The sequence below is a fragment of the Triticum aestivum genome, chromosome 2A, assembly GCF_018294505.1.
Source record: "Triticum aestivum cultivar Chinese Spring chromosome 2A, IWGSC CS RefSeq v2.1, whole genome shotgun sequence".
In the NCBI taxonomy this organism is placed as follows: Eukaryota; Viridiplantae; Streptophyta; class Magnoliopsida; order Poales; family Poaceae; genus Triticum; species Triticum aestivum.
The window spans coordinates 690,689,436-690,705,423 of record NC_057797.1 but is presented as its reverse complement, the minus strand read 5'-3'; the positions used below and the strand labels follow the sequence as shown (position 1 = coordinate 690,705,423).

The window sequence follows — 15,988 nt, the reverse complement described above, 5'->3', positions numbered from 1 at the left end:
TAGACTCATCTTGCCTTGATATATGTGATGTTACTCATACTACTAGTAACTAGCTATGTTACCACATGCCTCTTTTTCTTCATTTATTATTTGCCATATCATCTATTTTATCTAAATATGTGTGATATTACTACCTATGTTACTCCCACTATGGGTAGTCTAAGTGTGTGGGAAACAGTCAAACGATGTCGTGCATGACCATCGAAGCTATAGAGAACTTCATACTGTTCCGGCCGACACACGACAAAACAAAACCCAGAAAATCAAGCAAAACGTTGTGAAATTATAAGGAAAGAAAATTAACGAAGTAGTGTTCTGTTCGTGCTGCACGACCATTGATAAATAAGGCAGCATCCATACAAAATGGGCAAGCCAACAGGCAGGCGGCAGTCAGCTCACAGACGCATTCGATCGGGGTCGTCGATTCGGTTCACTCATCTGTGATGATTTGAGTACGTACGTCGTGACTTCGGCAAATCAGCACAGATCAGGCCGGCCGGCGGACGCCATTCACCGGGAGTATACACCGTTGGGCGAGCGGGATCCGGCGGTGGCGGAGAAGTCGAAGCTGGTCACCGGGATGGAGATGGACATCTTGGTGGCCGAGAAGGCGGCGTTGGCATTTCTGTTGGCGCCATGGTCATGCAACTCCGGCCACGAGTCCCTATCCTTGGGCCACTCGTCAAAGAAGGGCCGCAGCGTCTGGTTCTCCTGCTTCACCGCCGACTCGTCGTCGTCGAAACCGCCGCCACCGTCAAAGAAGGACAGCGGCTCCCTCTCCATCTTGGCCAGCGAGCAAATCGTGCTCTGGTCCAGGTCGCTCAGGGTTGCCAGTATGGGGTAGCTGGAGAGTGAGAAGGACGAGTTCTGGGCCGGCATCAGGCGCCATGAGTAGTTGTCCATGGCGGTGTCCATGGCCGCAATGATGAGCTGGTTGTGCTGCTCCATCGCCGAAGTCCTCGCTCCATAGGCAGAATACCTGAATTACACAAGTCACATCTATACCCTTATATAGTGTGCGAATAATTTTGAAAGATGGTCGTTGGATGAAGCCACTCCGACGGTGCAGAGCTGGCAAATCCGAGCACTACTAGCCGTTGGATATCATCTATATTCCAACAGATTTTGCCACATGTACAATCTAGAAGACTTCATAGTTAAACTTAAGTATAATGCACAAACCTCAAAATACAAGCACTTCTTCTTTGTTCTAGAATCTTCCGTATCATAATTGCCCCAAAAAATTTCTACATGAATTGCCATTATTTGTTTTTACTTTATACTTTACAATACACAATTTCATGAATCTTAAAATAGATTAGCTTTTTTATTAAAACTAAATGATTTTGAATGAGATGAATTAAACGAACATCTACATCATGCATATATGACTCAAAGCTTACATGCTATATATAATGTGGTGTTTATTCATAATTTGGTTGCCAAATCTCATGCGTGCAATGCACGTGTACCTTATTAGTAAAAATGGTGTGAGGAGCTCAGATAGCACTTAATCATTCATCATTCATGCACACATAATGGTGTTCTTGTCACTGTACTGAAGTTCTATAGCTGAAACTTATCGGACTGTAATGATCTAGAACATGTATACAGTAGGCTTCACGTTATCTCTAAACGTGGAACCCATTTCTTGGCTACTAGACAAAACAAAAGGGACATGCTAGCCATTGTTGCCGTACATTATAAAGTTGGAGCTCGTGACAGGAGTAAAACAAAACAAAACACACGCGGGTCTGGAGGAAACCCGACATAATATGTAGGAGGTGGGCTATTTATAGCCAGGAGGAAACCTGACATAATATGTCCGAAATGACCATGGATCATTAAGGAACCGACACGTATCCAACAGTCGGATTTCAAACACACGCAGCAGCTTGGCTTGGGCTACAAGCAACGCTGACTCATCCAATTCTGGATAAGATTTGCTCTCATAGTTTTCGCTCGAAGACATAGGATTTTGGTTGAGCATCACATCAGTTATCCCCCACTTAACAGTACGGTTGTTCCTATGACTCAACAAAGAAGAGAAGGAAACTACGAAACAACTATATCTTCACACTCCATAGTCTTCAAGTGAATGTCTTCACATGTCATAATCTTCATCGTGAATGTCTTCACGAACCACCATTGTCTTCAATGTCTTCATATATTTTTAGGGGTCATCTCTGGTAGGTAAACCGAATCAATGAGGGGCTACTACCTATGTTATCCTGCAATTCTCACAAACACATTAGTCCCTCAACCAAGTTTGTCGTCAATACTCCAAAATCAACTAGGGGTGGCACTAGATGTACTTACAAAGCCCCTCAAGCACGCACTTACCGCCAAACGCCAGCGCTCCACCCCTCTGGCCAGCTGGTCGCTGGTCAGTGAGGTGTCGAGCCCCAAGGTGGTTAGGTGGGGACAAGTTGTATGTGTCGGCTTGCTGGGAAGGAGGATTACCTTTATTGACACCCGTCCTAATGGCGTGTCAAGCTAATAGGAGGCAGATGGGCAAGCAGTGCGGCAACCTTGCCGGGGTTCCTCCTCCTCATGACACCTAACGACGCATTTCATGCGTTTTTGTCCTAACTAGCAGAGTTAGGTAGTTCTTATCAGTCTAATCACCCTATAGTGACCTTTTTGCCACTGTGATAACCCCTTTAGGTATAAAAGGAGGGCCAAGACAACCATTAGAGGGGTTTGAACCCTTTGCAACCTCACACATAGGTATTCGTGTAGCTGCCCTCTCCTTGTAACTTGCCGGGGGAGAGCGCTCCGTATATCTATGCACACATCCATCCAATACACCAAAGCTAAAGTAGGGTTTTACGCTTCTCAGCGGCCCGAACCTAGGTAAAATCATCGTGTCCCTCGTCGTCTTGCTCTTTGCATCGCGTGCACCCCCCTTGTCGAACCAGCAAAGGGACAATCCTTCCCCATAGATCGTCGGCTCCACGCCGACAGACTCAAAGGGAAAAGAAAAACAAAAGGAAATACCGAAGAAAAATAATGAAAACCGCAAGGACACATGAAGAAAACTGATGCAAAAACAGTGAGGAATCGATTAAAAACCGCATGAAAATAATTAAATGCGTTAGAGTGTTGGACGGCATAAACCCGGCTTGCGGTAATAAAAATCAGTACGGGCGATGTGTCTCTCCCTTGCGGGGTTGCCCTACACTGCCGTGGCTGGTACTCTGTGTGTTAGTTTTGGTTTGGTAGACGGAATGGACAACGTTCTCAACCCAACAGCAATGGACAACATGATACTGTTTTTCTATTTGGCGCCTTAAGTTTTTCTTTTGAGAAAAATTTGGCGCCTTAAGTGCGGGTTACAGCGTCTCAAACGCGGCGCAGACGTGCTGTCTCATTAGGTTGGCCCATGTATACTATAGCTAGCTTTGGTTCTGGTTTTTTCCTACGGTTTTTCTATTATTTTTTGATTGATTTTTTCTTTTTTCTTCTTTCTTTATTTATTTGAACATTTTTTAAAAATAAAAATTGAATTCGCGAATCTAAAAAAATCATGAACCTTTTTCAAGCGCGGGAACTTTTCCAATTTCGTGAAAAAAAATCCATGGTTTTTTTTTGTAAACTCGTGAACTTCTTTCAAATTCGTGATTTTTTAATATATGACATTTTTCAAATCTGTGAACGTTTTTCAATTGTGCAAACTTCCCTCAAATCAGAAAACTTTTTGAAATTCATGAACCTTTTCAAATCCATGAACTTTTTTAAACTCATGAACTGTCCTCAAAGCAGCAAACTTTTTTCAAAACCGCAAACTTTTTCAAACGCATGAACTGTCCTTCAATCAGCAAAAAAAATCAAAATTGTGAACTTGTTCAAATTCAATTTTTTCTCAATTTCATGAACTTTTTTCAAATCCATCAGCATTTTCCAACCCACGAACTTTGTACAAATTAATGAACTTTTCTCAAATTTGTACCTTTTTAAATTCATGGACTATTTTAAAATTTGTGAACACTGTTCAGATCTACCCTTTATTTTTAAGTCAATAGTCAAAAAAGTCAAGTGTTACATGAAGGAGCAAACCAAGCCGCGAGCGAGTGAAGAAAGCACACTACAAGAAATATGTCAACTAGTGACCTTCTGTCAGTGACTCTGGAAGAAATGGTCATAGATCTATGACCATTTCAGACCAATTGGTCAAAAGCTGTTCGGGGGGCTCCAAAATCCTAAACCATTGCGACCATTTTGGTCAGAAAGGTCGTAATTTCCTTACATGAAATAGTCATAAAGCAAACAACGCTAGTCCGCTGCCTTATTTCTAGTTGTTAACGACTAATATAGATGGTCATAGCCTTGTAAATTGTGGTGGGTTGCTATGACTAAGCGCCACCTCATCAGTTTTGCCTATGTGTCATGTCCATGTGGCAGTTTTTGCCCTAGGTTATGAAGCAACCTATATTTCTGTCATTCCCAAAATTCCCAAAAAAAATCTCATAAATTCTTTAGCTCATATCTTCGTCAAATATGTAAAAGCCTTCCTTGCCTAGTTCAAAAATAATTAAAAAATATTCATTTTCCTATTCTGTTCAGAACAACAGTTTGTGAAGGAAGTACCACTTTGGCATGTCCAAATAGTATCCATTTTTCTACAGTGCTTTCCTATGCCCAAATAACCATCCTCCACCAAATGCCATCTCAATCCATTCATTATTTTGAGCCGAGCTTCAACATTTGTATTTATGTCCAGTGTGGTAGTTTGCAAAGCAAGTACCACCTAGGCTCCTCCTTTTGAGCTGAAAATTTGTGAAGACGGTCTTCTTAGTAACTGATAATCCTCAGCCAAAACTCACGCCCATTAGCAATGTACATTTCTCGTACCGCTAATTAAACACTTGGCTGCTAATTCATGTTTGAGCATCGATCGGTCTCCTCGTGAGAATCTTATGTTGTAATTTTCTTCCTAGCACCTACCTGGGGAGTGACCAACCCACTAAACATTCCTAGGCTCCCCAGAACACATGGCAACGCCATGGTCACGCGGTGACCACGCGGCGGGCTTGCGAGTTTACGCGCTCTAGAGTTGTGGGGTCTTGGCCACCGCCCAAACCTCGACGTATCGCCACCAAACCATGTATTTATGATTAAATAGGTACTTATGTAACTATAAATGATTTTTGGAAAAAAAATAAATAGTAAACTATGAGGCAGCTGCAGTTTAAATATGACCCGCTTCATGCTGAATCGGCGGGAATTTGTCTTTTTCACCAGAGGTGGATCAAAACTTTTTACACCCAACCATTTTATCAATTGTGCATTAAATATGGCCTAGTATTTTAGAAAATTGATTTGGTTCAATTTTGCAACAAATATATGGTAGGTCCTTCACAAAAAAAACTCATTTCGGGCACTCGAAAAATGGAAAATGTATTTTCCGTGCAAAGAAAATGAAAACTTCCTTAGGCAACATTGTTTAGAATTCCAAGATGCACCCTTGTGCATAATATGAGATCATTTGAACAAACTATGCCATGAATGTGGCCATAGGATTGATCATTTGGCTTGAAAGCCCTGAATCTTCATGCATGATAGCTCATTTCTGAGAACATTTTTTTAAAATAATTGCCGTATTTCAAGTTTATTATTTTTCCTGGTAACTTGGCCACATATAATGACACAATGCGAAGGTTTTGCAATTTTTTGATTTTTTTTGAATTTTTATGCCCGTTTCAAAATGCGGTCAAAACGGCGGGAATGACCGTTCCTAGCTAGTGGTTGAATCTTGGAATTTTTTTTTGATGTTTCTCTGATTAAATAGATACTTATGTACTTAGAAATGATTTTTGGAAAAAATAAATAGCAAACTATGAGGCAGCCACAGTTCAAATTTGACCCGCTTCCAACTGAATCGGCGGAAATTTGTCTTTTTCAAGAGAGGTGGATAAAAACTTTTGAAACCTAACCATTTGATCAATTGTGCATTAAATATGGCCTAGTATTTTAGAAAATTGATTTGGTCCAATTTTGCAATAAATATATTGTAGGTCCTTCACAAAATAAACTCATTTCGGGCACTCGAAAAATGGAAAACGAATTTTCCGTGCAAAGAAAATGAAAACTCCCTTAGGCAACATTGTTTACCATTCCAATATGCACCCTTGTGCATAATATGAGATCATTTGAACAAACTATGCCATGAATATGGCCATAAGATTGATCATCTGGCTTGAAAGGCATTGATCTCCACACATGATAGTCCGTTTGTGAGAACACTTTTTTAGAAGAATTGCCGTATTTCAATTTTATTATTTTTCCTGATAACTTGGCCACATATAATGACACAATGCGAAGGTTTTGCAATTTTTTGATTTTTTTTGAATTTTTTATGCCCGTTTCAAAATGCGGTCAAAACGACGGGCATGACCGTTCCTAGCTAGTGGTTGAATCTTGGAAAACTTTTGGTGTTTCTCTGATTAAATAGATAGTTTTGTACCTAAAAATAATTTTTAGGAAAAATAATTAGCAAACTATGAGGCAGCCACAGTTCAAATTTGACCCGCTTCCAGCTGAATCGGCAGAAATTTGTCTTTTTCACGAGAGGTGGATCATAACTTTTGACACCCAACCATTTGGTCAATTGTGCATTAAATATGTCCTAGTATTTAAAAAAAATGATTTGGTCCAATTTTGCAACAATTATTTGGTAGGTTCTTCACAAAAAAACCTCATTTTGGGCACTCAAAAAATGGAAAATGATTTTTTCGTCCAAAGGAAATGAAAACTTACTTAGGCAACATTGTTTTTCATTCCACTATGCACCCTTTTGCACAATATGAGATCATTTGAATAAACTATGCCATGATTGTGACCAAAAGATTGATCATTTGGCTTAAAAGCCATTGATCTTCATACATGATAACTCGGTTCCGAGAACACTTTTAAGACGTTTACTGTAATCAAAGTTTATTAACTTTCCTGTAAACTAGGTCAGATATAATGCCACAATGCGAAAGTTTTTCTTTTTTTTGAATTTCTTTCAAAATGTTGTCAAAACGGCGTGTATGACTACGTGTCTTCGATCACCGCGAAGGTGACGACGACGAACTCCTCGCTCGCGACCACCACCTTGATGCCTTGCTCTTCTACGTGCCGAGGTCCTTGCTGGCGGCCTTGCCGGATAAAAATCCAGAGCTTCTTTATTCAGTATTGCCGCCTCCGCCCCTGAAGTCGAGAAATTGAATGATCCAAAAACCTAAGCTACTAGGACCCTAAAACCTAAAGCTAAAATGATCCACACGCGCGGGATCCGACGACCCTCCTCACCGCCGACGACCAAGAAGTCACCGGCGGAGGGGAACCGCCGAAAGACGGCGCAAAAAGAGTCGGTTCTCTTAGCCAAAGAGATGTGCACTTTATTTTCAGCCGGTTACGACCTACTTAAATGGTCATGGACGTCGCGCACATGTACTCTATTTTGATTGGTTCAGAGGCATGTCACGCGGATCATGGATCGAGCACCGTCCGATCCACCCGGATCCAACGGCAGCGCTCCCTCCTCACGTTTCTCACGCCACCTAGCCCAACAACCCACAGGCCACAGCCTGCACTCCTCCCCCGCGAACCCTAGTGCTCCCCGATCCCTCCCACCTTCCCTCCCCTCGCCGCCACCCACCCCTCCCCCCGCCGCCACCCACCCCTCCCCTCGCTCTCCTCCCTCCCTCCCTCCCTCCCCTCCGGCAAGATCCAGCGCGCTCTAAGATCCCCATGCTCTGCTCCTCCCTCCCTCCCCTCCGGCAAGATCCAGCGCGCAGCCTCCCTCTCCTCGATCCAGATCAAGGCGCCCCGCCTTCGTCTCCCTCCGTCTCCCACAAGATGGAGGCCGTGGTGGGGGAAGCAAGGGGTCTCGGCTTCCCCTCCCATCGCCGCACCACTCGTCCGCTAGCTCCCCACGCGGGCGGATTCGGATGGAGGTGGCCGTCGCCGGGCACAACGACTCCACCCGCCAGGTCTTCACCGCGCTCCTTCGCAAGTGAACCAACTTCCTTCTCCTAGCTTAGCTAGTCAATTTTCCTACTGCTGAATTGGGCTCTGTTTCTGTTCCTTCTCGGGAGGTGACGCCAGTGGCGGCGGTGGCAGACGGGATGAAGGCGTGGGAGGTCATGCGGGGCCGCGGTGCACGTTGCCACGGTGGCGGTGGCCGAGGTGTAGGCCAAGGAGCGGCTGCCCACGATCTGCTGCCCCGGAATGTCGTGCTATACCAGTACCAGGCGTGCCCCTTCTGCAACAAGGTCAGAGGTGAGATTGCGCTCCCATCTCGCATTTATTGATTCGGGGCGCGGCTCTGTAGAAATGGCTTCCTTGAGATCCGTTGCACTGGCAGATCCGATTAGCGTTGGCATGGTCTTAGAATCTACGATTTTGTGGTGTATTAGGTTAGATTTATATGTTGGTTAGAACAATTTGTTCTCGTGGGTCAAATTAGACTAAAATCGGAGCTTGTCAACATATTATTTCTGCTCCCGCTACAGACTAAAGGGCTGTTGGGGAAATCTATGGCTAAGCACCTGTAGACCTATTTATCTCTGCTTGTATTGCTTTATAATTGGTAAATGTAGAATGCTTTCTGACCTGGTGGTACCATTCCTGTGTCTATTTGCATGGTTCAAGATCAATCAGTATTGTGTTATTCTTGTCTGAAAATCATCAATTGTGCTTGTTTGAGACCATTAGTTGTGCTTATCTGAAATCATATTGTATTCGTCCAAGCAATGCTTGTTAGCGTATTCTGAGCGAAAAATCTTTCTGAGCGAAAAATCAATTGTGCTTGTTTGAGACCATTAGTTGTTCTTACTTACTAGTGTGATTCATGAATGCTTGTTAGCGTATTCTGAGCGAAAAATCTTTCTGATTTTCTTAGTTTCTGAGCCAAATTGGTTGATGAACCCATTATATATCTGTCAACCCTTGCTGAGTGTTAAGTACCTGCTGGTTGTTATTATTGCTCTTTTTTATGAAGGAAGTTAGTGTTTAACATCTATCGCTTTAACGCCTAGCGACTAAACAATGTTTTGTTTCTGGTTAGTTAGGATGATTCGTCTGCTTGTATCCATTTGCCTGAACTAATTTCGTGTATTACTTCGTTTTAGGTTAATTTTTCTGATGCGTTTGTGCGTGTGTGTGTGTTTAACAGTGACCTCGGATCTAGTGATGGGCGCCAAGGAGAAGCAGCTCAAGGTCAAGGGCCTCGATTTGTGCTGATTTACTGATTTGGTTTCCTCTGATGGTGATGCTTGTTCCTGAAGGCGCTGGCCAAGGAGCTGGTGCAGTCCAGGAAGGCGGTCAACCACCTCTACGAGAACAATACCCAGCTCAACTCCATCTCCATGCACCTCGGCAAGATCGTCGGTAATGGACACCCCTGCATCGTATCTATCTTTCTAGATAGCATTCAGTATGGTAACATTTAGTAATTTACAGCTGTTGTTCATGATGCTATTACGAACTCTAAAATCTGGTACTTTAGTCAAATGTGCTTCCTTTTTGAACAACTGTGCACCTTGGCGAGCTCGTCGGTAGCAAACAGTTTCTACTGGCCTCGTATCATTCTATACTAGTATGGATAGATAGCATCCAAGTTTGTTGTCTACTGACCTCTGCTGGTGTCTTGAAATGCTTGGGAATGGCCCGTCCGTCTGGACATGCAGTTAGTCTGAATCTGTTTTGGCAGCTAACATGCCTCGTCATTCTAACTACCTGCTTTCTCACTTCATGGCACTTGATAACATTCATGTTCTGTTTTATCCATTCTCACATTCTGGCATATATTACTTAAACGATCTCACAATGGCGGTTTAGGACATGCTTATCCTTGCAAAAAAACTGAGCTCAGGCAATACTAATGTTTATATCTATCATTCAATACTACTGTTTATATCTAATCAGTCCACAAGTTAGTTGAAGTCACAAGTAAGTCTATTAATAACTTAGCACTGGTCAAGTTAGTTGAAGTCACAAGTGCTAAGTCTATCGACTCAGTTTTCTGCTGGAAGTCAAATCTCCTAAACACTAGAATCCCTGAAATGTCAGGGTAGCAAGTACTAGCCCTGTGCTTCATTCTATGTACCGTTCTGGTGTCTGTGCATGTATGGGCTAGCTTTTTGTGTAGAATAGTGAGTTGATGCTTCTTTCTACAGAAATACAACATGTTAGCTCTATGGATGTTTATGTACCTGCAACTTATGCCAGCTCTAACTTGGTTATATAATAGTTCAATTCAGTCAATCTTTCGGGTGTTGATACACTACTGTGCAAGTTCTATGGTATGTGAGTTCCTTCTATTGCTGCAAGCATTGACACAATATGTCATGTGCAGGGAGCTTCGCATCCGAGTCTCGTCCATCGTCGGTAGCAAGGAGCTGGGCCAAGGGGGCAAGCAGCGCTGCTGGTTACTTGGGGCACCATGGCGTGTGGCGGCCTATTTTGCTTCCAAGAGCAGCACTGTTTATTTGAAATTGAATGATGTACTCGGCTACTGCCTAGTAAAAAATTGAATGATTGTCATGTACTGTCTATGATGTAGTGAGCTGTAGGAGTGAAATGAAATTTTATCTGTTGTTCTACGTGTTATTTTCCTGTAATGTTGTGTACATTTTACTTGAACATTAAGTTCTCCAAAAAATGTTCTTATTGGACCTGATAGTGGCCACGGCCCAAATATACTTGTACTATTAAGATGCCATGGCCCAAAATAACCTGGGCTGAAAAGCTATTCAGAAGTACTATAAGAAGGCCTCGACTCAAATAGAAAATAGAAACAAAAAGGAAAAAAAAAACTTTGTGGAAAGGTAAAGGCCCAAAAACATCTAGGAAAAAAAATCATAAATGGGCCGAATTGTTGGGCTAGGCCCATGTAGAAAATCGAATTGGACCTGGCTGATTCTTGTGCCACATCAGATTGCCACGTCGGATGCCTACGTGGCCTGAGGAGGCTGCTAGTGACGAAAATAAAACAATAGGCATATTTTGGTCGTAAACGTCCACGACCTTCTCACAGAGAAGGTCGTTAATTTCAGTTTACGACCACCAGCTTTTGACCTTCTGTTTTTGGTCAAAAAAATGTCGCAAATGAAAAACAATGACCTTTCAGTGACCAATAATCAAGGTCACAAGTTGATATATTTCTTGTAGTGGCGGCGAGTGAACGAGCGAACCAAACCGCGAGCGCACGAAGGAACCTGGCAAAGACACGCCGAAGAGAGGATCGACTCTCCAACATGATCGGCTTTCGCGTGGGATCGTCGACCCTCGTAAATCCAGCCCCGAGCCCATGGAGGAGCTTCATGTTCATGTGCATGCCTCCGCGCCAGGGCCACCACCAGGGCTCTCTCTAGTTCTCTACCGTCGCTGTGAGTGTGGCCATGTGATGCGCCCATGCCGTTGTGCCACTAAACGCGACGGGATGACCGTTCTCATGCCTCCACCAGAGTCCACGTACCCGGCGCCCGGCCGGCAGCAGCGGACGCAGCACGACACAGCGCAGGGCACTACGCACACGCAAGTTCATGGTGATGCATAGCAAGGAGAGGGGAGAGTGTTGTCTACGTACCCTCGCAGACCGTAAGCGGAAGTGTTATGACAACGCGGTTGATGTAGTCATACGTCTTCACGATCGACCGATCCTAGTACCGAAAGTACGGCACACGTTTGGCTCGGTGACATCCCGCGAACTCACGATCCAGTAGAGTGTCGGGGAAGAGCTTCGTCAGCACGACAGCGTGATGACGGTGATGATGAAGCTACCGGCGTAGGGCTTCGCCTAAGCACTACAATGATATGACCGAGGTGGATTATGGAGGAGGGGGCACCGCACACGACTAAGAGATCCATGTATGTTGTGTCTTCTAGGGTGCCCCCTGCCCCCGTATATAAAGAAGCAAGGCGGGAGGCCAGCCGACCTAGGGTGCGCCAAGGAGAGGGGGGAGTCCTCCTCCTAGTAGGAGTAGGAATCCCTCTTTCCTAGTCCAACTAGGAAGGGGAAGGGGAAGGAAGGAGAGGGAGAGAGGGAGGGAAAGAGGGGGCGCCGCCCCCCTCCTTGTCCAATTCGGACTCCCAAGGGGGGGGGGTGCGCGGCCAGCCCTAAGGCCCCCTCCTCTCTCTCACACACACAAGGCCCATGTTGACCCATTAGTTCTCCCGGGGGTTTCGATAACCCCTGGCACTTCGATAATTATCCGATGACCCCCGGAACACTTTCGGTGTCCGAATATAGTCGTCCAATATATTAATCTTTATGTCTCGACCGTTTCGATACTCCTCATCATGTCCGTGATCTCATCCGGGACTTCGAACTACCTTCGGTACATCAAAACACATAAACTCATAATACCGAACGTTAAGCGTGCGGACCCTATGGGTTTGAGAACCATGTAGACATGACCGAGACACGTCTCCGGCCAATAACCAATAGCGAAACCTGGATGCTCATATTGGCTCCCACATATTCTACGAAGATCTTTATCGGTCAAACCGCATAACAACATACGTTGTTCCCTTTGTCATCGGTATGTTACTTGCCTGAGATTCGATCGTCCGTATCTCAATACCTATTTCAATCTCGTTATCGGAAAGTCTCTTTACTCGTTCCGTAATGCATCGTCCCGCAACTAACTCATTAGTCACATTGCTTGCAAGGCTTATAGTGATGTGCATTACCGAGAGGGCCCAGAGATACCTCTCCGACAATCGGAGTGACAAATACTAATCTCGATCTATGCCAACTCAACAAACACCATCGGAGACACCTGTAGAGCACCTTTATAATCACCCAGTTATGTTGTGACGTTTGGTAGCACACAAAGTGTTTCTCCGGTATTCGGGAGTTACATAATCTCATAGTCATAGGAACAATGTATAAGTCATGAAGAAAACAATAGCAATATACTAAACGATCAAGTGTTAAGCTAACGGAATGGGTCAAGTCAATCACATTATTCTCTAATGATGTACCCCGTTAATCAAATGACAACTCATGTTTATGGCTAGGAAACATAACCATCTTTCATTCAACGAGCTAGTCAAGAAGAGACATACTAGTGACACTATGTTTGTCTATGTATTCACACATGTACTAATTTTCCTGTTACTACAATTCTAGCATGAATAATAAACATTTATCATGATATAAGGAAATATAAATAACAACTTTATTATTGCCTGTGGGGCATATTTCCTACAAATTTTTCTACTCGGGTTTTCTATCGATTTATGATTTCTTTCTTTCTTCTTTCATTTTTTGAACATTTTAAAATTTTGAAAATAATGAATCACGATTGTTTTTAGAAATTTATGAAGCTTTTCAAACACGTGAACTCTTCAATTTCCTGAAACAAAAAACCATTATTTTTTGTAAACTCATGAACTTTTTTCAAATTTGTGATTTTTTATATGTTAACCTTTTCAAATCTGTGAACGTTTTTCAACGCTGTTATGTTTCCTCAAATCAGCGAACATTTTCAAATTCACGGACTTTTTCATAGTCATGAACATTCTTTTAATTCCATGAACTTTTGCAAACTCGTGAACTTTCCTCAAATCAGCAAAAAAAATTCAAATCCGCGAACTTGTTCAAACTTGTGGACTCTTTTCAAACCTATTTTTTTCTCAAATGTGAACTTTTTTCAAATCCGTGAGCGTTTTCCAATATGCAAGCTTTTCTCAAATTAATGAACTTTTTCCAAAATAATATAAAATTCATGAACTGTTTTCGAATTTGCGAACACTTTTCAGATCTACCCTTTGTTTTTAAGTCAACGGTCAAAATAGTCAAGTGTTAGGTGAAGGAGCGAACCAAGACGCGAGCGAGCGAAGAAAAGCGGCGAGTGAAGGAGCGAACCAAACCGCGAGCGTGCGAACTGCGAAGGAACCGGCCAAGACCGACGCAGACCCGAGCTCTCCAACATGATCGGCTCTGGCGTGGGGTCGTCGACCCGTCGTAAAGCCAGCCCCGAGCCCATGGAGGAGCTTCACGTGCACGTCTCGTTTGTGGTCAGTAACGCCTCCGCGCCAGGGCCACACCAGGGCTCTGTCTAATCTCTAGTCCAGTCCTCCACCGTCCCTGTGACTGAGTGTGGCCATGCGATGCGCCCATGCCGCTGCGCCATTGGACGCGACGGGATGACCGTTCTCATGCCTCAGCCACAGTCCACATACCCGACTCCCGGCCGGCAGCAGCACAATAGCACGGGGCACTAGCTAGATACTAGTACGTGGACACATGGATGGATAGCATAGCGCGCCCCGTCGGATCCATCGGGGTCGGGGGACCAACGCAACTCGCAAGGATTACCACGTCCGTCCTACTCCTATTACCACCTAAGGCCAATTCCACCGCGCAACCCCAAACGGATGTCCGGATTAACCGGATTTTGTCCCTTTGAGGCGCCGATGAGTTCGCCCGTGTCCGCCTTTGTCAGATGGGTCGTGCGTGCGCACACCGCGCGACCGCACCCCAAATCGTGTCCGGAATGGACGTGAATAAAAGAAATATTAAAACTAAAACAAAATAACTAAAAAACTAAATAAACACATTTTAAAAAACATAAAATATATATAGGGGGCGGCCACAAAACGGCCCAGTTTCCACGGCCACTTAAAAGGCCCATTTTTCATAATTAACATATAAAAAATATTTAAAAAAACGCCTCTGCGCTCCCGCGCGCTCCTGCCGCGCCCGTCGGTGCCGTGGCCGTCGCCGTCTTCACTGGCCGCCGGTGTCGTCGTCGTCGCTGACGAGGTCGACGTAGTCCGGCGGCGTCCAGAGGTGGGCCGGAGGTGCGTGGTGGACGGGGGCGGGCTGGACGGCCGGAGGTGCCTGCACCACCTCTTCCCGTGGCGACGCCTCCCGCTCCGGTGACCGCGGCGGCGTCGGGCGCCAGTTCACGCCCACGGCGTCGGCCATCTCGTCTGCCATGCACGACCAACCCCACCCCTGGCCCAGCAGCTGCTGGAACGCGGCCGGCGGGTCCTCCCTCCTCTCCTCCTCGACGCCCACCATCTGCAGCTTGGGGAAAGCGACGTCCCCTACGGCAGATAGGGCCATGGCCTCCTCCAGGCCGTCCCACTGCCGCTCGTCGTGCGTGTACATGGAGTCGTCCATGACACGCTGCAGGAGACGGGCCTCCTCCTCGTCTGTCATGCGAGGAGGTGGAGGGGGCGACGGAGAAGGCGACGGCGTGGGCGTGACGCCGCGGACCCGCCTACGCCCGCGCTCCTGGGCGCGCTCCCGTGTCTGCCGCGGCCCCGGCGAGGTGCCGGCGAAGAAGGAGGCGCGCCTGGTATCGTGCTCGTCATGAAACCAGGTGTCCCACAGCGGGGAGTCGGGGGCGTACCTGGCGTCATAGAAAAGGTCGTCGGGGAGGAGGCGGCGGTGGCGCTCGATCTCCTCGGCGCGCGCACGGCCGCTCTTCGGGACCGGCGGGATGGGGACTCGGTCGGCGGAGAGGTGCCAGTCATTGGGGAGATGGGCGTCGCTCCAGGGGAGCGGCGTCCTCGTCTCCCAATAATGACGGCAGACCCACGCCCGGGCGTAATGCCGGTCGCGCTCGCGGCGGACATGGGCGCGATGGAGAAGGCGGGCGGCGCGGGGGCCTGGCGTGGTGGCGATGGCGAGGCGGGCTCCTCCTTCTTCACCGAGCCGCGGCGGCGTCCCGATGAGGAGCCGGCCTCGCGGTCGTGCCTGCCTTTGCGGCCGTAGTTCCAGAGGCCCATGGCTGCGGGCGGCCGGCCGGCGAGGTCTAGGCTAGGGTTTGGGACGTGGTCGCCGCTGTCGGGTTTCGAGGAGGCCGCGGGGTGGCGTGGGGCAGTGTGGATGACGACCCGTCCACGCTTCCCACTTAAAGAAGGACGGCGACCGCTCGACGTGCGGATGACAGGTGGGGCTGCCCGCTCGTGCGCATTGATGTGGACGGGTGGGAGGTAGGTGGCCGCCTACCACGCGGCCCCGACGCGGACGAGCGCG

At 46.2% G+C, this 15,988-nt stretch overlaps 1 protein-coding gene across 1 annotated transcript; it reads right to left on the bottom strand.

Moving 5' to 3' along the window:
- Positions 1 to 510: 510 nt before the first annotated feature.
- Positions 511 to 15,127, bottom strand: LOC123191860 (growth-regulating factor 3-like). Its single transcript, XM_044604433.1, has 2 exons — positions 14,886 to 15,127; positions 511 to 979 (listed from the first exon to the last, which is right to left on the bottom strand). The coding sequence occupies exons 1-2, from the start codon at positions 15,125 to 15,127 to the stop codon at positions 511 to 513; spliced, it is 711 nt and encodes a 236-aa protein (XP_044460368.1).
- Between the last annotated feature and the right edge of the window lie 861 nt (positions 15,128 to 15,988).

Bases quoted from the DNA above. Each gene is read 5' to 3' on its own strand.
- LOC123191860 (XM_044604433.1), bottom strand. From the start codon at position 15,127: ATGGACGACTCCATGTACACGCACGACGAGCGGCAGTGGGACGGCCTG. The intron at 980-14,885 runs GTCACCGGAGCG...TGTGTAATTCAG, and splicing joins TGGCGCCCGACGCCGCCGCG to GTATTCTGCCTATGGAGCGA.